General features: G+C 41.6%; 1 protein-coding gene across 1 annotated transcript in view; it reads right to left on the bottom strand.

Moving 5' to 3' along the window:
* The window catches only part of COL6A5 (collagen type VI alpha 5 chain), a gene marked incomplete at both ends in the record, with an annotated part of 107,795 nt that extends 84,498 nt beyond the window's left edge, over window positions 1-23,297 (bottom strand). Inside the window, 6 exons of the mRNA XM_079923203.1 lie at window positions 1,662-2,237; window positions 4,310-4,864; window positions 12,063-12,623; window positions 17,659-18,291; window positions 21,729-22,319; window positions 23,231-23,297. Coding sequence (XP_079779329.1) covers window positions 1,662-2,237; window positions 4,310-4,864; window positions 12,063-12,623; window positions 17,659-18,291; window positions 21,729-22,319; window positions 23,231-23,297 — 2,983 coding nt within the window. The remainder of the gene's footprint in view (window positions 1-1,661; window positions 2,238-4,309; window positions 4,865-12,062; window positions 12,624-17,658; window positions 18,292-21,728; window positions 22,320-23,230) is intronic.
* Window positions 23,298-23,616: the final 319 nt, after the last annotated feature.

Below are 23,616 nucleotides of genomic sequence, written 5' to 3'. Positions count from 1 at the left end.
CATATTCCTAGGAAAAGACTGTAGTCCTAGTAATGTACTAGATTTGGTGAGGACCCAGTGATAAACAAAAGCCCAAGCCTGCCCAAGGAGTTCGTAGTCTTGTGATGGGTACAGATAATGAAACAGCAAGTATGAGTTAAGTGCTACCACCAGGAGAAATAGAAGGTGCAGGAGTTGAGGGACACGGTGGGGACACTGCTGGGTGCTGGGTCAGGAAACTGGCAAACAAAGGCTGGATGTGACAGACAAGCTAGGTGCAGCCAAGGGAAGTGGCAGGCTTGTGGTGGGTGGAATGATGCGTGCAAAGAGGGAGGAATTTCAGGATGATGGGAAAGGCTATGAAATGGGGGGCAAGAGATGAGGTGGGAGATGTCAGCAGAGGCTAAGTGGATCTCAGAAGTTTAGAAACTGTAACCTGTGAGCAGATCAGTGATACAGCCCAGTGTGTATCAGAAAGATCACTCCGTGTTAAGGATGGTCTGGAAGGCAACAGGACAGATGGCAAGGGTGGGAGTCTAGGGAAGGACCAGACAGGTGCAAGAATTGAGCTGGCCCCACTCCCTTGGGAAAAGTCATGTTTTCTTAAATACCATTATTCAGTATCTGAAACCAAGAAGCTGAATTTATTGCTTACTTAAGTAAAGTAGAGCTATGGAGGTCAGAAGTAGTTTCACCCAGCCTAGCAAATGCTGGTCCGACACAGGGTATGGGGGGAGGTTTTGTTTGGGGTTGGACTATTTCATAGAGATGAGAGTGAGTTAACGTCAGTCATAGAAACATGATTTGTGTTGGATACAAAAGTAGGTTTCAAACTGGTAGAGAGGAAGGAAGGGAGGAGGAAAGGAAAAAGAGAAGGAAGTCAGAAGAAGGGAGGGAAGAGGAAAGAAGAAAGGAAGTTAGCTGGTTGACTGATGCATCTGCCATGTCGGGCAGCCTGGGCTAATATCTGGCCAGGATTCCAGCCTTCCAAGGAGGCACAGAGATCTCCTAGATGACTTGTCAATATCTGCTGCTTTGAGGTCAGGTGGCAAACCCTTTCCTCCCTCAGATGTGATGCCTCCAGCCCCTCCTGCCCTGGGGTATCTCATGGATAAGCTTTGACCCCTTCCCTCCTGGTTCCTAGCAGCCAGTCTCTATTACCCCATTCCTGGCCTTTATCCAGAAAAGTTCACTATACCACTTGGACTTCCAATGGCCCTACAGGATGTTGACAATCCCATTTAGAGGCCCATGGAACTTTGAAGACAAAAGTCTATCTGTTTAAACCATGAAACTCTCCACTTGAGTTTGACCTGAAACTGATACCGAGTAGTTGCACTTGGGGCCATTAAGCAAACAGGCAGCACAGGCAGCCGTGAAATGAGGAAAGGTGAATATTACCCTAAGAAGAGTCCTTTCTGCCAAGAAAAAGGAAACAGGGAGGCCAGATAGCAAGGACTGCTTCTGAAACCTTCTTGTATAATGTCTTCAATATGGTGACAAAGGACCTTTAGACTCTTGCTTAATCAATAATGCATTTCTTTCAGAGATGAGAAAACTGGGAGCCTGAGCAGAGAAATGTTCATCCTGTGACACCCAGGTAATGGGAAGCCAAGTTATCATATATTTTTTGTGTAAACTTGTATTGCTATCCCTGTAGAAACTTTAACAGCCCAACTTACCCTCTTGTGCATTGGTACACATACTATCTTGCAGAGGCAGGTAAATATCTTTCAGTTTGTTGAAATTACTGATGTGGATAGTATAGTTTTTATTCCCCGCCATAGTCTCCAGTTCTTCTTGGTCGGCCTTTCCTACACCCACTGCATAGATGATGATGCCTTTGGCTCTTAATTTTGAAGCCGCGTCACTGAGCTGATCTCGGTCATGGGATACCCCATCTGTGATGATGATCAGCATCTGCTTCACGTTTTGCTTGAGACGGCTGCCATGTTCCTCCATGAACAGGTTGTTTGCATGCTGCAGAGCCCTGGCAGTGAAGGTATTCCCTTTCGTGTCCCTGGGCCTCCTCAGATGCTCGATGATGGCTGCTCTGTTTGAGTACGTATTGAGGTAGAAGAGAACCTCAGGATGATCTGAGTATCTGAGCGCTCCAAACTGAACTCTGTCCGGGCCAACATCCGATTTCTTCACCAAATGGATAATGACATTGATCATGCTTTCTTGGTCTTGGGGCAGGATGCTGCCTGAATGGTCCAGCACAAACACAACGTCTAACTGTCTAATCCTTTTACAATCTGAAAGGAGAAGAGAGTAGGCATCACAAACTTCCTGCAGTGTGTTCTGCACAGACAGACTAGAAGGGAAGCAAACTACGTTTGCCACGTCCCTCCCACCTGCCGGATACTGCAGTTCACTTAGTTACTGTTGCCATTTTAAAGAGAAAGAAGCTGAGGGCTTAGAGATGTAGAACTTGCCCACATCATGATTCCAAGGACACTGGCACCCTTATCTATGTAACTCTGTGATCAGATTGGTGCTCTTCACGCCTCCCGACTCTATTCTGCTAAATTTCATCAGGTCATGCAACACCTTTTGCTAAGCAGGCTTTCAACTGGAAGGGAATGTCAGAAGGTAATTCAATGTAGTTCAGTGGTGAGACACGACCAATGTTTGCCAGACTGGCCTGTAGTTTTGAAAGGGTCAGGGGCTCAGTGGATAAACTAGGAGTTTCATCCTGCTCCTTCAGACTCCAGCTGTCTCCTCATCTTCTAGTAGATAAACTTTCCCGTGTGCACCATGCCTCTTTGAATTTACATGTATTCCTTCCCCTGACTTCTTAAATTGGAACCCAGAAAAGCCCATGTAGGGGGAGAGCTAAGTCTCCTGTCACCTCACCCCAGCCCCAAGCCCTCTTCCACATTAGAAGCCAAGCAACCACTCTGGCTCAGTCTCCAAAGTGTGAGCTTGTTTCCACTCTTTTCCTTCCCTAAGTAACTTAAGCACATGTTTCCTAAAGGTTCACCCTCCACCTGCCTATCTTACCTCCAATCCTTATTTCTGGCAATGAACCCTCAAAATTTCAAGTCTCATCCACTGTGGATGAGCCCAGGCTACATCAGAAAAACAACCCAGTGTGATTTGGTGACTAGTCATAACTTGATAAATATTTATGAATTGATCTAATGTATAAATCAGCTAAAAGTTCACCTCATGCTATAGAGAAGGTCTCCACAAACATTACATTTCTCAAAATGAAGAAAGGCCGGAAAGAGCCCTTTGGATTTCAAAGGTGGGGCCGTGGCCTTAAGGTAAGCCTTTCTTAGAATGTGTCTACAATCCCAAGGGTTTGGGAATCACTGCCATTCTTGGAGGAAGAAAAAAAATTCCAGTTAAGCTGTTCCAAGAGAAATCTTAGAGCTACTGCCTAAAGCTCAGAGTTTACACTAGGACACCTTATTTGTTAACTTTCTGAAATTTTGAAACACATAATCCTGAAGAACGAAGTCCAGAGGAGGCCTCTGTTGCCAGAGGAACAATATACAGTTACTAATGCTTTGGTTTGTTCCCTTAGTTGTATCCAAAACACAGATAACAACAGCACATGGTAGATTTAAAAGCACAGGTGCTGTTAACCTTACATGTGGATTTATAGCAAGTTCTTACTCAAGTCATTAAAATTGATGGGCTCAAACGGAAGGTTGTTCAATTCAATTTGAAAAGGATTACAGTTTGTCAGATAAAAGTGATGACCCCAAGCAATTGTTTTAAAAAGAAGTAGCAAATTAAAATTTTACAAAGGGATAGACACACAAACAGCTGATGCATGATACTTAGCTGATAGAGGGTAAGAGAATAATGTGAAGTAATGAAAATATACACTATAACTTTAAAATACAGAGGGTTTTTGTTAGGGGGATACTGTGCTTAGGATATTGGTTTTAATTTAACTAAGAGGAAGATGAATTTGTATTTCTATTTACTGCTTAACAATGGTTATAGGTAGCCAAGAAACAATTTGGGGAATCATTTGGGATTAAAAATTGGCTCTGGAAAATCTAGTATGCAGGTATTAAAGAGTTGGGAATTTAATGTAAAATTCTGAGACCTTCTTAGAATATATTTAAAGTCATCAAAATCAGAGTACATTTTGCCAAATTAGCTGACAAAACTGTTATTCTAGAATATATCTTGGTATTTTGTATATATGTTCCTGAGGTCATGGGTATATTAACATAGCATAGATAAGATCAAAATTTAATATCAAAGTCCAGTTGGAGGCCAAGCCCAGTGTCCAAGTCACTGTTCACCCCACTATAAAGTCAACAGCTCACACCCTTGAGTCCTGAAGGATAACAGGGTCACTTACCATGAAGAGCACACACGCGGAAGATGAGTTTACTCTCTATTGTCTTTAGATCATCGAAGTTCTCAACTTGGAAGACCAGGCTGCCGTCCCCACTGATCTCCTCCAGCTGAGATCTATTGGCCCCATACACCCCCACAGAGAAGATGACCACACCTTTGTCCCGAAGAGCTTTTGCAGGGTCTATCACATCATCTTGGGCTTCTCCATCAGTGATGAGGATGAGAAACTTTTTGACCATTGAACGGCCCCCCTTGGGCTCAGTGAAGTATGGATCCACAAAGGTTAGTGCACTTCCAGTCAAAGTGTTTTTGTTGATGGGAGACATTCTGTTTATTGCATCAGAAATTTCTTTTTGTGTATAGTATTTATCAAGATGGAATTCTTCCCTATTATGATCACTGAATTGAATGACACCAACTCGGGTTTTGTCTGGGCCAATCTGAACCTTAGCTAACAGGTTTTTCATGAAGGTTTTCATTTTCCCAAAATTTTCATATCCTATACTGCCAGAACCATCCACCAGAAACATGATATCGACCTTCATGTATTCACATCCTGCATGTAATCAAAAAGACCAGAAATAAACCAGGTTGGAATTGTCCTCAGAATGTATAAAAGACAGTAAAGCAGAAATAAATCCTTTAATCAGAAAATATCTAAAATTAACTCAAGCAACTTCCATTGCATTTGAAAATTTTATCTGCTTCTTTTGTAGAAGCCTGCTGACTAGAACCCTAAATCAGAAATTCATTGAAGATTACCTAAGAAGTTTTAGAGAAGAAATACAACTTCAAAAGTATATATTTATTCACTCACTTATGCATATATGCATTATGCATTTATTCATTCATAATTCTTGAAGTTTATGAAACAGAAAGCATCAGGCCATACATTAAGGATGCAATGGTGATCAAAAAAGGACAGAGAAAAGTAAGCAATTTTTGTCACTAATATGACTAATATTCCAGGGTTTTATGTATATTCTTGAAACACAAATTTCCAGGTAATCCTTATATAGCATTATTTTCTGGGATAATTTAAAGTGATTTGAGGGGGGACCTTCAAGATGGCAGAGGAGTAAGATGTGGAGATCACCTTCCTCTCCACAAATACATCAAAAATATATCTACATGTAGAACAACTCCTATTGAATGCTGACAAAAGAAAAAAACAGAGACAAAAGAATAGGGACGGGACCTGCACCTCTGGGAGGGAGCTGTGAAGGAGGAAAAGTTTCCACACGCTAGGAAGCCCCTTCACTGGCAGAGACGGGGGGTGGAAGGGGGAAGCTTTGGAGCCATGGAGGAGAGCGCAGCAACAGGGGTGCAGAGGACAAAGAGGAGAGATCCCCTCAAAGAGGATCAGTGCTGACCAGCACTCACCAGCCTGAGAGGGCTGTCTGCTGACCCACCGGGATGGGTGGGGGCTGAGAGCTGAGGTTTCAGCTTCGGAGGTCAGATCCCAGGGAGAGGACTGGGGTTAGCTGCCTGAACACAGCCTGAAGGGGGCTAGTGTGCCACAGTTAGCCGGGAGGGAGTCTGGGAAAAAGTCTGGACCTGCCTAACAGGCAAGAGATAATTGTTTTGGGGTGCACGAGGAGAGGGGATTCCTTCCCTGTCTGCCCACAGAAGGCAGAGCACCACCTAAATGAGCTCCAGAGATGGGTGCGAGCTGTAGATATCAGCTCGGACCACAGAGATGGGCATGAAATGCTAATGCTGCTGCTGCAGCCACCAAGAATCCTGTGTGCAAGCACAGGTCACTATCCACACCCCCCCAGGAGCCTGTGCAGCCTACCACTGCCAGGGTCCCATGACCCAGGGACAACTTCCCTGGGAGAACACATGGTGCACCTCAGGCTGTTTCAATATCATGGCAGCCTCTGCCACTGCAGCCTCGCCCTGCGTTCCAATTATAACTACCGTACCGCCCCCTACCCCCAGCCTGAATCAGCCAGAGACATATAATCAGCTGCTGCTTTAACCCTGTCCTGTCTGGGTGGGAATAGATTCCTGAGGGTGACCTACATGTAGAGGCGGGGCCAAAACCAAAGCTGAACCCCAGGAGCTGTGCAAACAAAGAAGACAAAGGGAAATCTGTCCATTCAGCATCAGGAGCAGTGGATTAAATCCCCACAATCAACTTAATGTACCCTGCATCTGTGGAATATCTGAACAGACAATGAATCATCCCAAAAATGAGGCGGTGGACTTTGGGAGCAAATGTAGACTTGGGTTTGCTGTCTGCAACTGACTGGTTTCTGATTTTTATGTTTATCTTATTATAGTCTTCAGCACTTGTTATCATCGGTAGATTGGTTTATTGGTTTTATTTCTCTCTTCTTTTTATTATTTTTTTTTATTTGAATAATTTTTAAAATTATTTAAAAAATTTTTTTCTTTTACTTTTTCTCCCTTTTCTTCTGAGCCATGTGGCTTACAAGATCTTGGTGCTCCCGCCTGGTGTCAGGCATGGACCACTGTGGCGGGAGAGTTGAGTGCAGGACATTGGACGACCAGAGGCCTCCAGGCCCCACATAATATCAATATGCGAGAGCTCTCCCAGATATCGCCATCTCAATGGTAAGATCCAGTTCCACCCAATGGTCAGCAAGCTCCAGTGCTCGATGCCCTGTGCCAAACAACTAGCAAGACAGGAAAACAACTCCACCCATTAGCAGAGAGTCTGCCTAAAATCATACTAAGTTCACAGACACCTAAAAACACACCACTGCATGCAGCCATGACCACCAGAAAGACAGGATCCAGCCCCACCCACCAGAAGACTGGCACCAGTCCCCTCCACCAGGGAGCCTACACAAGCCACTGAACCAACCTCACCCACTGGGGACAGACACCAAAAACAATGGGAACTATGAACCTGCAGCTTGTGAAAAGGAGACCCCAAACACAGTAAGTTAGACAAAATGAGAAGACAGACAAATATGCAGCAGATGAAGGAGCAAGGTAAAAACCCACCAGACCTAACAAATGAAGAGGAAATAGGCAGTCTACCTGAAAAAGAATTCAGAGTGATGATGGTAAAGACGATCCAACATCTTAGAATTACAAGGGAGAAAATACAAGAAACATTTAAGAAGGACCTAGAAGAACTAAAGAGCAAACAAACAATGATGAATAATATAATAAATGAAAGTAAAAATTCTCTACAAGGAACCAAGAGCAGAATAACTGAGGCAGAAGAATGGATAAGTGACCTGGAAGATAAAATAGTGGAAATAACTACTGCAGAGCAGAATAAAGTAAAAAGAATGAAAAGAATTGAGGACAGTCTCAGAGATCTCTGGGACAACATTAAATGTACTAACATTTGAATTACAGTGGTCTCAGAAGAAGAGGAGGAAAAGAAAGGGTCTGAGAAGATAACTTGAAGAGATTATACTTGAAAACTTCACTAACATGGGAGGCTTCCCTGGTGGTGCAGTGGTTGAGAGTCCACCTGCCGATGCAGGGGGCATGGGTTCGTGCCCCGGTCTGGGAAGATCCCACATGCTGTGAACCGACTAGGCCCGTGAGCCATGGCCACTGAGCCTGCGTGTCCAGAGCCTGTGCTGCACAACGGGACAGGCCACAACAGTGAGAGGCCCGCGTACCGCAAAAAAAAAAAAAAAAAAAAAAACTTCACTAATACGGAAAAGGAAATAGTCAATCAAGTTCAGGAAGCACAAAGAGTCCCATACAGGATAAATCCAAGGAGAAACATGCCAAGACACATATTAAGCAAGCTATCAAAAATTAAATACAAAGAAAAAATATTAAAAGCAGCAAGGGAAAAGCAACAAATAACATACAAGGGAATCCCCATAAGGTTAACAGCTAATCTTTCAGCAGAAACTCTGCAAGCCAGAAGGGAGTAGCAGGACATATTTAAAGTGATGAGAACAAAAACTACAACCAAGATTGCTCTACCCAGCAAGGATCTCATTCAGATTCGAATGGAGAAAATAAAACCTTTAGAGACAAGCAAAAGTTAAGAGAATTCAGTACCACCAAACCCTCTTGCACTGTTGGTGGGAATGTAAATTGATACAGCCACTATGGAGAACAGTATGGAGGTTCCTTCAAAAACTAAAAATAGAACTACCATACGACCCAGCAATCCCACTACAGGGCATATACCCTGAGCAAACCATAATCCAAAAACAGTCATATACCACAGTGTTCATTGCAGCTCTATTTACAATAGTCAGGACATGGAAGCAACCTAAGTGTCCATCAACAGATGAATGGATAAAGAAGATATGGCACATATATACAATGGAATATTACTCAGCCATAAAAAGAAACAAAATTGAGTTATTTGTAGTGTGGTGGATGGACCTAGAGTCTGTCATACAGAATGAAGTAAGTCAGAAAGAGAAAAACAAATACCGTATGCTGGCACATATATATGGAATCTAAAAAAAAAAAAAGTTTCTGACTAACCTAGGGGCAGGACAGGAATAAACATGCAGACGTTTAGAATGGACTTGAGGATGCTGGGAGGGGGAAGGGTAAGCTGGGAAGAAGTGAAAGAGTAGCATTGACATATATATATTACCAAATGTAAAATAGATAGTTAATGGGAATTAGCTGCCTAGCACGGGGAGATCAGCTCAGTGCTTTTTGACCAGTTGAAGGGGTGGGATAAGGAGTGTGGGAGGGAGATACAAGAGGGAGGGGATATGGGTATATGTATATATATAGCTGATTCACTTTGTTATACAGCAGAAACTAACCCAACATTGTAAAGCAATTATACTCCAATAAAGATGTTAAAAAAATAAAGTGATTTGATAAACTCTACAAATCAATATTAGAAATTTAGGTGAAAAGTTTTTACTAGAGATAATAAGTACATTAGTAAGCACATAGCCATTCAACATGGACTGTTCCTTTATTTATACATAAAATTTGTAGATACCCTACTGACTGGAAGTGGACATTTATATGCATATATATGTATCTGTACATATATACACGCATAGAAGACCAATTTCTATAAGCCATAAAAAAGTGTTATTAATTCATGGTGCAGGAGTTGTGTGTGTATATATATACATATATATGTACCATAGTATATATTTATATCACATATTCTATATATAGTGTAAATACATTTTCTTTAGCATGTATCTCCTTAGTCTTAACGCTTTTGTCTATCTGTTATCACTGCCATTCTTTTACCAGCCCCTCCCTCAATACTCATAGAATCTATCCCATAGTATTTGAAAATGTATCATCATTTTCAAATGATGATACATTTGAAAACGATGATACAGTATCAGCCATAGAAGAATTAAAAGATGCTATCTGTTTTCTAATAACTTGTATAAGGCTCACCAGAGGGTATTAAAACCATCATTTGAGATCCATGCTGCCCTGGAGCCATTTTGAAAGTTGTAAATAGGGAAGTTCCTGAAGACGTTTGTGGCCTTGGCAAAGCCCCAGCTCTGCGAAGTGTGGAAGGTTCTCTTCCATGAACACATGTCAAAAGAGGAGACTTTTACCTGTGGTTCAGTATTCACAGGATCTACCTCCTCATCTCAATTTGTCATGGAAGCCACTCTGGCCCTCTACCATCTCCCACTCTTCCACGTCAATAAAAGAGTTTCAACTAGGCAGATGGTTGCCCAGGTAAAGACTATATTTGCCAGGCTTCGTTGAAGCTAGATGTGGCCCTGTGACTAAGTTCTTGCTAGTAGATATTAGCAAGACTGATTTGGCCACTTCTGGGACTTAACAATAAAACAATTGAGCATGGTGGGCTCCCCTGGCCCTATCTCCCTTTCCACAAATGCAGGGTAATGAACCAGCCTCTTTGCTAGACCTGGACTGCTTACCCTGGACTATTACACAAAAGAGAAACAATATTCTATGTTGTGTAGTTTAGGGTCTTTTTGCTAGAACCACTTAACCTGCTCCTGAACAAATACACAGTGTCATTCCATCCACATGTGCTCTGAGACCAGTCAGTGGTTTCCAGGCCCTCCAGCATAGGGTCCTTAATTTTCCTGCCTCTCTATTCACCATATTATGGCTCATTTCCTTGTCCACAGTTTGTCTCCTCCCTCAGGTGTGCCAGGGTTTTGGCACCTGAACTGCAACTACCTGATCAACAAAAAAACGTACTGTCTTTCTTCAGATTGGTCCATGACTTTCTCCCTTGAGAAGACCTGAAGTACAATCTATTTTAGGTTTCCTGAAACCCTTTTACTTTCCTTGGCATCAACTCCAGGAAACGTCAGGGAATCTGTACTCTTACACTCATTCTAAGACATCCTGAAAACCCTACTCTACTACTGTCCATAACAGGAAGAAAAAAATCAATAAAGTTGTGATTTAGGATTTTGCTGTTAATGCTACTTATTTGCTAGTTTATTTTTATTTGGATTTTAGTGACTCAGAAAAAATTCTAACACATTTTCACTTTTGTAAGTTCAAGTAAGTTAGAATTCTTTTCCTTTCCACATCAGTGAACACCTTGACCAACTTTTAAAATAGCCACGTTTTATGTAGCGCTTACCATGGACTAAGCCCTCTTTTAAGTGCCCTGCATGTATTAGTACCTTTAGGCTTCACAATATGCCTACACATATGGGACAAAGGCAGGTAGACAGTAAGTAACCCATTCAAGGTCCACAGCCAATAATTGATAAATCTGGGTTGTGAACTTTGATGCTTTGACTCCATCATCCTTTATCTTAATCAGTAAGTAACATGACTCTTGGCAGACGATATTTTCAGGTGCTAATACTTGCAGTCAACACACACCATCTTCAATTAGTAAGTGGCTATTATTAGTTTTTAAAATTTTATTGAAGTATAGTTGATTAAAAATGTCATATATACTTTTTCAGATTCTTTTCCCTTATAGGTTATTACAAAATATCGAGTAAAAGTCCCCTGTGCTATACAGTAGTAGGTTCTTGTTGTTTATTTTATATATAGTAGTGTGTATGTGTTAAAACTAACCTCCTAAATTATCCCTCCTCCCCTTTTCCCCTTGGTAACCATAAGTTTGTTTTCTATGTCTGTGGGTCTATTTCTGTTTTGTAAATAAGTTCATTTGTATCTTTTTTTTAGATAAGTGGCTATTACTAATAAGAGAAATAACAATCAGGTGCAGGAATTTGCACATTGTTCTTCCTTACTTCTGTTACTTAATTTTTGGTCAGAACAAAAATGCAAATACGTGTTTCTGTTATAAATAAAAATAAGCAAGGGTTACATATGTCCTAGGTGTGCATTCATAATAGAGAAATAATGGTTGGTGTTTATTATGCTAAACCTATACAGATACTCTGATGTAGGTATTATCCTCATTTTCCAGACGAGGAAGTGCAAGGTTCAAGCAGTGAAGTGAGTTGAACCCTAATCTACTTAAAGCCAGTGCCCATTCTCTTTCCACTGTCCTCATCTGCCTGAATTAGTGTGTACACACACACAAACACACACATACACAAATATAAAGTTTCTTATCCTCCATAGCAGTGGGCTTTGTCAAAGCAACGACATTCTTAGCAACCTTCACACTTATGGCTTTCGAGATGGCCTTAGGGCAGCTGTCTATATAGGGATTCTTCAACCTTGGAAATTGGCTTAAAATGAGGGGCTGAATCCCTCCACAGTTATAAAGGAAGTTAGCAAAATGTGAGCCAGACAACTGGTCACGTCATTCCTTGTTTCGGCCTATTAGTCTGCCTGAAGCAACCAACGAAGTACAGAGAATAAAGCCTTTTACTTTCGCTTACCTTTCTCAGTGCAGATGCTGCGAACAACTTCATTTTTGATTCTTTTTAAAGAATCAAAGTTCTGCCCAAAGTGAACCCTTTCCTCTGCCCCAGCAATTTGTTGCAGTTGTGTTCTGTTAGCCTCACCAATGCCGACCATGTGGATGGTGATGTGTTCAGCCCTTAGTCTCTCAGCAGGTTCCAGGACACCATCCGTGAACTTCCCATCAGTCAACACAATGAGGTAACAGGGTACCTCATTCATCCTCTGCTTCCTTCCCTTCCTTATTAGTGGCAGAATGAAATCCAGGGCTGCCCCAGTAAGAGTTCTGCCTCCAAGTTGCTTGATGTTAGAAACAGCCTTTCTTAATGCCACAGCATTAGGATAGTCATTGATATCAAATTCCACTTCCTTCTTGTGGGAATACTGCACAGCTCCAACTCGGACTTTGTCTGGGCCGATGCTAAACATCTCTATCACCGCCAACATAAATTCCTTGATTTGCTCAAAGTGTTTATTCTGAATGCTGCTTGAGCCATCAATGAGGAAATAGAGATCTGCTTCTTTTGTATCTACACAGCCTGAAGAAAAATGGAAAGCAGAAATTGCATTCTCTGTTAACTATAGAGAAACTGGAGAGAACATTGCAGGAGGGTTTGGAGAGGAGGATGAGGCTGCGAAGGTTCTAAAGAATGAGAGCACTTCAGGTTTGCACGGAGCCTGGACACTTCGCTGCGCACATTCATACCCATTTTCTCCTTTGAAATTTACCACAACCTTCTGAGGAAATTGAAACTGAATGAGGCCTAGTGGTTTTTCTGAGGTCACACAGCCAGTGAATTAAAGAGTAAGGACAAGATTCCCAAGTCTCCAGGCTTTTAGTTAAAATTGTTTTTCTCGTATTGACACCTAGCTTTTTAGTTTATGCCTTATCATTTCCTGAGAAATGACCTTCTGTTCTTACTTCCCCAATAACCTCTTCTGTCCAGGACAACTAGAATAATGTATTTAAAACTAGAACCAGATCATATTACTCTTCTGCTTAAATGATTTATCATTGTATTTAGAATTTAAAAATGAAAAATCAGCCGATCTTTCCCCCTTCTTTTCTTTCTGACCCTATTTCCAGCAATTCTTCATCTTCCTCACTGTGTTCCAGTGACACTGGGCTTCTACTGTACTCTAAATGTGCCCCAGGGCTTTTGCACCTACCTCTTTCCTGGAATATTTTTCCCCCGAAATCTTGATGGCTGGTTCCTTCCCACCTCCTGGTCATGCCAATTCAAATGTCGGCTCTTTAGAAGGGCTTCCCTTCCAGCTAAAGCACATCAATCATTGTCTATTCTATTAACCTATTTTCCTTATGATGCCCATTACTTTCTGAAATTACCTATTCATTTGTTCATGAGCACAGCCTGTCTCCTGTCACAGAATGTCAGCTCCATGAGGGTGAGACTTTGCCTAGTTTTCTGCTTCTGCCCGGTAGGCCTGGTATATCACAGGATTTCAACAGAAAATTGTAAATAAAGGAGCTCTAAATGTTCCTTCCTTTGTTGAGCAGCTTCTCTGAAAAAGTGCTTTAACTTTCCTAATAGTCTATTTACAACTCTATTTAACCATTTTTGAAATTGGGTAGAAGGAAAAGCATACCTTTAAAATTTATTTATGTGTACAATTACCTGGTTGAGTATGTGAAAAGGTCTTTAAAATACAACACAATTTAGTCATTTCAGAAATATTTTCTTTCTTGATAGCTTGTTGGCAATATATGGCTATTGACACTACTTCAGGCTATGAGGAGTTGGTCCTTAAGAAATCAGAAATACTGGAAATAAGCTTGACCCTGAGAATTAAACTATAAAATCTACATATAAATATTAGGGCAGGGACTACCCTGGTGGCACAGTGGTTAAGAATCTGCCTGTCAATGCAGGGGACACAGGTTCGAGCCCTGGTCCGGGAAGATCCCACATGCCACTAAGCAGCTAAGCCCATGTGCCACAACTACTGAGCCTGCACTCTAGAGCTCACGAGCCACAATTACTGAAGCCTGTGCACCTAGAGCCTGTGCTCCGCAGCAAGAGAAGCCACTGCAATGAGAAGCCCATGCACCACAACGAAGAGTAGCCCCCGCTTCCTGCAACTAGAGAAACCCCGAAGAGCCAACACAGCCAAAAATAAATTTATTTTTAAAAAAAGTATTAGGGCAAAGGTAAGCAGTTATCTGTAAAAGACAGGGGTGATGCCAGGCCACAAAAACTTGACAGCAACCAGAATGAATTGACTTATATATGTAATAAAGAAGAATGGTGGTCAGTAATGTGGAAGAGAAAAATTCGAGTCCGGGGGTAACAATGGCAATACCCATCCAACTCTGCCTGGGGCTGTGAGTCACATATTGCTATTAAAATGTGAATTTAAACTGATTAAAATTAAATAAAATTTAAAAGTCAGCTCCTCAGTTGCAAAAGCCACATTTCAGGTGCTTAAAAGTCCCATGTGGCTAGTGGCTATTATATTGGACAGTGTAATTACAGAATATATCCATCTAAAAAGTTCAAGTGGACAGGGTTGAAGAGAAATGTGTCTCCTGGCACAAGGTCTCACCTGCAGTTATACAGAGAGATAGACAGAGATGTAGATCTATATATTTGATTTTAAAATAGTCATTCCCCTGATTAAATACCACTAGACATTTCAGTCATAAAACTAACTCCCTTGCTCTGATTCCACATCATCCAGCAGTATTTTAATTACATTTTAGCTTCTAACTTGTCTATATGTCTACATGGAGAGACTATGTTGCTCAGAGGACATGAATGTCTAGGTCCCTGGGCACTAATAGTTCCATTGCAGAGATAATCGTCAATCTTTTTTTATACATAGCCTCTTGGTTTGGTTAATGTGAGTCTTTCCTTGCTTTAATGAAGTTCTATTTAATAAATTAAATACCTAGTGGTGCCAAAGGTGGTGGATACAGCAGGGACTAAGTCAGTAGAGACTGGTTCTCTGTGTCTGACTGTTCTGAAACTACAAAGCTGGCCACCCCACTGTAGACCATGGCAAATTCACTGAGGCAGTGGTTATCAGATATTGCTAGAGTGAGTTTGCTGGGGAGCTTTCTAAAATCCAGGTGGCCTAGGCCCTACTCGCAGAGACGGAGTCATTGGGTTGGGCCACTGAATTATTAGCAAGCTCCTCAGGAAGTCCTGATAAATTTACAGCAGACACTTTTGATGCTCCGCCTGTATCCCCTCAAATCCTTTACCATTTTTGTGTAACCAGTTCCCAGCACTTTCATTCCAATAGCTAGCACCTGTGTCTGTGGGTGGGTGGGCTGCTCTCGGGTTGTTGAAACCCTTTTTGCTTGGTATTAAACCAGAGGTGTCTGGAAATGTACATTCCCTTCTGTGTGCTGGAATATAAATTCTCCAGTTACATTGACCCCTGTCTAGGACAAATCTAAGGTTTAACCCACACTGTCTCTCAAATGGTCCTGTGGAATTGACCCTCCATGGGACTTACCATGGGGCTTATCATCCTGTCCTTCCTGGTCCCATATCTTCCCTTCTCTACCAATCTCCAGTTTTTCCTGGGTATATTTTTAATATAACAGTTTCACATGAATCCTTATCTGACATCTATATCTGAGGAACTCAATCTAAGTCAGGTACCAGTATTAGAGAGCCACTGAATTAATAAGAAGGCACTTACTGAGGCCTTATGGAAGATAAGGATGGCCCTTGTCCTAGCCTTGGTCCCATATCTTCCCATTTAGAAATTCTGTAATGACAATAATAGTTTTTTGTCACATAATTTCAAACTCTTTGAGAGAGACCGTGCTACACATCCCTCCTATGCCCTAAAAGTTGCTACTAGACCAAGGCAGCTGCCACTCTGAGAGACTCCTCTCTGTATCACTCAGGAGGTAATAGGGGACTGGTTTCTTGCTGCTGCCTTGTAATGTATATATGCAAGAGGAAATCAAGGGCTGGCCCAGGATTGCATCCTTAAACTTTCAATCGACTAATCTGAATTTAAAATTAGACTTTAACATCATTGGAGGATTCTTTTCCATGTGAGTGCTGCCAAATTTGAGTTCCTATTGTTTGGAAGCATTTTATCTGCAGGGAAATGTCAGCAGATATCTCAGAATTAGATAAATTCGAAGTCACATCAAGTATCTTCTGGAAGTATGTCCTGGTATCTTTGAAAAGAACTTGGTAAAACTATAGCAGATTCGGTTGTGTATAAAGATATAAATACAATGATGATCCCTGCAAAACTTTTATAAGAGCAAAACATTGGCAATGACCTCTATATCCAACAATTTAGGATATGTTAAACAAATTATGTTATATCCATAGGACAGACTATTATTCCCAACCTAAAAAGAATATTGCCAAAAAAATTTAAGGAGATGGACAAAAGTTCATGTTATAAGGTTGATAGAAAAGTGAATAAGGCATATCATACCGGTTATCCCCAATAGCCATTCTCTTTTCTACACTAATTTAGTCCCCAATATTTGCCTAGGTACTTGGCTGCCCCAAGTAAAGACTATATTTTCTAGTTCTCATTTTTACAATGAAGAGTGACATGTGACTAAGTTCTGGCCAATAGGATGTAAGCAAAGATGGTGAGTGTAATTCCTGGGAATAACCTTGAAGAAAAAGAGAGGGAAACCTGCCTTTTCCTTCTCTTTTATAATTCTTGTTGCTGGATGTGAATGTAATGCCAGCAGCAGTTATCTTGGATTATAATGCTGGGAACAGAGACCACAAAGAGCAGAAAAATAACTTAGAAAGAGACAGGGTCCCTGACACGGTGTTGTACTACCCAGCTCCTTATACCTACCTTAGGACTTATTTGTGAAACAGAAAAAAAAATAGTTTTATCCTATTGAAATCATTGTTATTTTTTCTTTTGTTAGTCACACTCAGAAGTAATTGTAACTGATAGAAGTTACCCAACAATGTGCTCCTGCATGGTCTAATATGACAGCCATCAGCATGTAGCTATTAAAATAAAAATTAAATTAAATTAAAATTAAAACACAGTTCTTCAGTTCCATTAGCTTCATTCCAAGTGCTCAATAGCCAAGATTGGCTAGTGGTCGCCTTATCGAACAGTGAAGATAAAGAACATTTCTATCATTACAGAAAATTCTGTTTGACAGCACTGGTACACATAATGTTACATCATTTTTTAAGAAATGTGTATGCATGTGTTTGTGTGTACATGAGTGTAGAGACAGAAAATAGACTAAAAGATAAGAGAAATAAATGATAAGAATGGCTTTATCTGAAAGATAAGATCACAGGTGATTTTATTTTCTTTATGTTCATCAACACTATCAAATTATTTTATAATTAACATTGTGTATATTTTATTGAGGTATGATTTATAGGCTTAAAACATTCATCCACTGCAATCATTCAATGATTTTTAGGAAATTCATAAAGTTGTGCAACCATCACCAAAATCTAGTTTTAGAACATTTTCATAACTCCTAAAGTTCCCTTACCCAATTACAACAAGTCCTCACTCCTGCCCCAGCCCTAGACAACTGCTCATATTATTTTTATACTATGAAAAGGATTTTTAAAGACATACCAGTTTTATCAAGTTCCATTTGTTCAGCATGAGTTGAAATTTGGGACCATATTTGATTCTGGAGCTTTTTCAAGAACTTCTTACTGTAAATTTCCAAGTCTGCATAGGACTTCATCATGGAGATGGTCTGTCCCGGAGGATAAGATGCTATTTCTTCTAACTGGGTCTTGTTGGCCCCTTGGATGCCCATGGCAAACACAGTTACATCCTCCAGGCGGAGATTCAGTGCAGCCTCACGCACCTTGTCATCTGATGGTCTGTCAGTGACCAGGACTGCAATCTGGGGCACTCCCTGTGCCCTTCTGCTGCCACTTGATGCTGAGAAGCCTTCTCTCCTCATCTTCTCAATGGCAGCACCAGCACTGGATTTCCCAGCCCGCAGAGAAAGCTTCTGGATTTGCTTCTGAAATTCAGATTGGGTTGTGCTTGAGCTCAGAGGAGAAAAAGTCTGAACTCTGTCACTGTAACTCATAAGACCAAGCCGCAGGCATTTGTCTTTCACATCCATGGAGGAGGTGATATTCTTCAGGAAGTTCTGCAGGTTCCTTAGATTCTGTTTTGTCCCAACAGACTCATCCACCAGGAACATGAGGTCGGCAAGCGAATCTTTCTGACAGGTCCTGGGGAAGGGGACTATGGAGGGAGAAAAAGTAGGAATGTTAGTACACATCTCTGGCCCAGACTGAGAAAGGCACTCTACAGATTGTCAGAAGGCATTAGTGAAAATAGAGGCAGTCATGATGGATGCAGTTAGCATTTTTTTTAGTGAACAAAGGATAAAAATTCTCAGCAAAATTTACATTGGCCATTGACTTCAGAGGATTTGCAATGCTCTTCCCTCTGTCTGAAGAATGCTTATTATGATTTTCCTACCACATCTCATCAGCATGTTCTTCATGAGCACCATCACCACCAGTATGACTACCACCACCACTACTACCACCAACAGCAACCACCTCCACCACCACCACCATCACCACCACTACCACCTCTACCTCCACCTCCACTACTACTTCCACCTGTACAACCTCTACCACCACCTCTGCCACCACCATGGTCTTCATGACCACCATCACCACCAGTATGACTACCACCATCACCTCCACCACCACCACCACCTCTACCACCACTACCCCTCATCTTCAGCAACTCCACCACCTGAACTTCCAACACTATCACCACCACCACCTCCAAGTCCACCACTACCAGTATGAACCACCACCACAATCACCACCACCACTTTCAAATGCTGAAATACAGGCATAAATTAGTCGAAATATACCTGACTTCAGGGAGCTCACATTCTATGGGGAGGACAGATAAATAAATTATGCTATTTCAGACCATAATAAATGCTAACAAGGAAATAAAATAGGTGACTCAATTGAGTTACCCTATGTTGGGGATGTGGGATGAGAACTAATTGATCTGAGACATAAAAAGTCAGGGAAGACCTCTCTGAAAGTATTACATTTGGGTTGAGAAAGATGAAGAGAAAGATTGAACTACACATTGTGTGAAAGGAAGAAGAATTCTGGCAGAAAGAAAAGCGAGAAATAGAAACAAGCAAAAGCCCAGAGTAGCCGGAGCCAATGAGTGAGGGGAACAATGATGGATGAGGTCAGAGGGAAGTAGGGCCCAATCATATGGGGCTCAGATGATCTTATTTAAATCTTTTAAATATCACCCTAGTTCCTGAGGGGAGATAATGAATTCATTAAAAAACAATTGCCCTAGTCCAGGAAAGAGATAATGGTTCTTGGACAAGAATAAAGCAGGTAAGACAGAACAACAAGAGTGGTTTTGATACATGAATTAGAGACAGAACAGAGAGGACTTGATGATAAATTAGATACGAGTATTGGGAGACAAAAAGGAAGTGGTGAAAACTCCTGGGTTTTTGGCCTGAACAACTGAGTGGATACTAGTGGTATCTTTTTCCAAGATAGGGGAGATAGTGGGAAGAACAGGTTGGAGGGAGAAGTCAAGAGCTCCATTTCAGACACGCTAAGTTTGGGATACTATTGAAGATGCCAGGTAAGCAGTTGGTTGTATAAATCTGGAATCCACAGGAGAGTATACCACATGCACAGAATGCCCACTCCAGGAACAGGTGGAGGAGCCAAAACTGTGGGGGGTGTAGCCAAGAGATAAGCTCAATCTTGCCAAGAACTATCCACAGGATTGTGAGCTCTAGAAGCCAGAAGGCATGTCTTACTTATCTCTATCTCTCCAGTACCTGGTACCTGGTGGGAGCTCAGAACTATTTGTGGAATTATAGTAATTCTCATAAATCTACTGATGTACTCTGAACCTCACATAGTTGGCTAAAACAAACTTACAGCATGGCCCACTCAGCTCAGTATTTATTTGCAAAGAGCTATTACTATTAATGACAGTAAACTGCCAAAATCCATACAAGTCATCTCACCCATATTGTAAGGTAGATATTAATATCCTCACTTTATAGGTAAGGAAACTGAAGCTCAGAGGTTAAGTAACTTACTCAAGGTCTTTAGCAGCCAAGCCAGGGTTTGAACCCAGACTCCAAAGCCCTTACTCTTAACCTCTAAAGGCAAGGATAGGGTCTTGACAAACAAAACCTTGTTGTACTGTATACTACTGTGAAATAAATTAGGAGGAGTGAGAGAAACACAGATCAGTACACAAAGCCTTCTAAGAAGGTGGTAAAGTCCTATGGTCTTGGAGAGCTCAGGCTACCTACAGGGTTGTAAGATTTCCAAGGTCCCCAGGGTGAAGGGTCACAGGAAAGTTTTTTTCTCTGGGAAGAGAAGCACATGTGCTGTAAGAACTTGTTATTTCCCCCAAGGCAGGAAGAGTGAGGGATGGGAAGAGTGGAGGTAAAAGTACTCCCTGATGCTTCAGGGGGCAGCACTAACTGTGACAGAGCCTTCCAGATACTTACCCAAACCCATTTCCTCTTCTTGCTCATAGGCCTGGACCTGATTTCTCAGCCTCACCTGCCATTAGGTGTGGCCATGGGACTAAGATCTGGCTAATGAAATGTGAGCAGAAGTACTGTGTGTCTCTTCCAAGCTTAGCCCATAAAACCACATCTTGAGTGACGTTCCATCTTTTTTCCCTTCCACCAGCTCTATACCAATTCCCAAGGTACCTTGAAAGTAACATTTGAAGATGAAAGAACCACCACCAACCTAATTATCTAAATAGAAGGAAGACAACTTGAACACTGGCCCTATAGCATTACAAGGGAAATAAATAAACTTCTTATGATTCAGGAAGTCTATTTGTTATTAAGGTCTAGGCTGGTCTGACTGCAAAATCAACCCATAGTGATAGCCAAGGAATTGGTGAATGATAGAGCAGGAAAAAATTTCAAGATCATTCCAACTCTCATATCTTACAAAGGAGGATGCTGATGCCAGGCTCAGAGAGATGAAATCACTTCCTCAAGTTCACAGTCAGCTAGTGGTATTGTCTGGACCTCTTGACCTGTGGTCAGGGCACTTTGTACCAAACCAGGTGGCTTCCTCAAGTCTTAGAACAAGATAGCACCCACTCAGAATAGCCCCTCATCAACAATAGAGCACAGAGGCAGCCAGGAAGACCTATTTTGCTGGGGGCTCTTTCTACATCACTCTGGAGACAATGGCTGGGGCCTCTCATCAGTGCAGCACACTTACTGGGCACCTCCCATGACTGTGTACTGGCCTGTTTCGTCTGTTCATCAACAGTGCATGTGTAGCTTCCTGTTTCACTTTACCCTTTCTTTACTAATGCTTTCTAGGATTACCTCCCACATAAACTACTTGTACTCTAGGGTCTTCTGTTTCAGGTCTTCATGGAGAACCTGCTTAAGACATAAATAAAGCATTTTTCAAATGAGAAGCTGTAAGTCATGGGGGTAAAAGTAGCCCTCCTTTCAGCCTAGGGGATCAAGACTGAAAGTTGATGAGAAGGAGGTCTTCTGCATTTCCACATGAAATACTGAGATTTCTGGTGAGTGGCACCATAGAGATAGTAGGAGATGGCTCTCTGGACCAGATTACATGGGGATGGGACACCTCTTCAACCAAGGGATTCCTTACCTACTGTATGAGAGTGGGCTGCTACCTCCTTGTACTGAGCCGCATCCTTGAGAATCTGCGTCATGTTTTGGGAGAACATGCTGAGATCTTGGACCGTCTGGAGGCTGTAGTGGAACTGGCCTGTGGCCATGGCCTTCAGAGTCTCCTCAGGTGTCCCCTGCAACCCCACTGAGATGATCCTCACCCCGTCACTGTGCAACGACTTGGAGGCCTCTTCCACGGCATCCTCGGACTCAGCTGAAGCCAAGACCACCAGGATTGGAGGAAACTGTCTCTTGTCCCTCCCGTTTGAGAAGTAGGTCATGTGCACCTCCCGGAGTGCATTCCCAATCCGCAGGGAACCGCCCAGGAACCTGAAGTTCTTCTTGAGGTGATTCAACATGGGGCCTCTGCTCTTGAAGGTGTTGAGCTGGAATTCTCTGTGGAGCACGTTGCTGTACTGGGCCAGGCCCACACGATACTTATGGGCCTCTATGGGGAGGCTGCTGATCATCTTGTTGATGAATGTCTTCACAAATGGGAAGGATTTAATTCCCAGGTAGTTGGAGCTATCCACCAGAAACACCACGTCCGCATACTCAGGGCCTGGCCCTATCAAAATAAAATGAAAACAAACGCTTTGGGTCAAGAGGGACAGTTTTTGTACTTGCTTATCAGTCAGTCATCAGCTGCAGACTTCTCCCAAGAACTGGAGAGAAGGAGTGGAGGGTTACGGGTAAGGTGGCTCTGGGAAAGCCAAGGGAAAATGTCCTGAGAAAGTGGGGTACAGCCATGAGCTATTACCATTGCAGGCAATATTCACAGCAGCTGGGAGTGGGGGAGTGTGTACCTGCCTCATAAAGAGAGTCTGGACAAGGGGAAGCACCAAGAGCATTGACTTTAGCAGTCATGGTCAGCCACCTCTATCCACCCAGTTAGTGATCTACTGGTAAATGTTTAACTAAGCAGGACATTTCTTTCAAAATGACCCTGAAATTCACTAGGAAGTCCTAGGGTAGCACAGTGCAGGGTTAAAAATACTTCTTTGAATGATGTTTTCAGTAATTACAGAAAAACCTAGCTTTCATATTCCATATATGCATGTATGGAATATGAAAGCTTCTATATTACTTTATATATATATATATAAAATTTCCTCTGTGGTGTTCCTTTTATCGTTTTCTTTCATTTATTAAAGCCAAGGTGCAAAGTGACCCACAAAACATATGGGTTGACTCTATTCATACAGACATGGAACATCAGGACTTCAGCAAATCAATGAATAATTAAAGTTTTTCTAGCCAGGTGTAGCATAATTCATGCATTTTGCCCATGGCTTTCCATCATCTTTGAGAGCTTACATTTGCTTGATAGAATATATTGCCAACTACAAATAAATGCTGTCTGCTTTGATTTGTTTAGTAAAGAAATAAATTCCTTGTTTCTATTTATTAAAATAAAGATTTGTTGAGACATAAAATATTTATTTTCCTAATAATAATAAGCATAAAATGTACTGGTACCTGGGCTCTGATATGTCAGTGTTTCAGTCCAAAGGATGAGAACAAATACAATTAACAGGATCTTCATTTTGTTAGTGACGTTTTCTTGCTTTTACTCTGTAAAAAATGTTATTTACAATATAAAAAATCTCATTGTCTAACAAGAAATAACTACTGGGAAAGTTGGTTTAGAGCACAATACACTGTAAACACTATTTGTCAATAATACCAGTAGTGTTTAAAACATTCATCAAGAGTTTGAGTATTTGTTGACAATAGATAATGCTAATGTTTGCTGAGTCCTTGCCATAGCTCAGATACTTTTCTCAGTGCTTTTTAAGCATTATCTTATTTAACCCTCACAACCATCTTACTGGGAGGTACAACTACTATACCCACATGACAGA

Source organism: Stenella coeruleoalba (genome assembly GCF_951394435.1).
Source record: "Stenella coeruleoalba genome assembly, chromosome: 5".
Taxonomy (NCBI): domain Eukaryota; kingdom Metazoa; phylum Chordata; class Mammalia; order Artiodactyla; family Delphinidae; genus Stenella; species Stenella coeruleoalba.
This window is presented reverse-complemented; position numbering and strand designations above follow the sequence as displayed.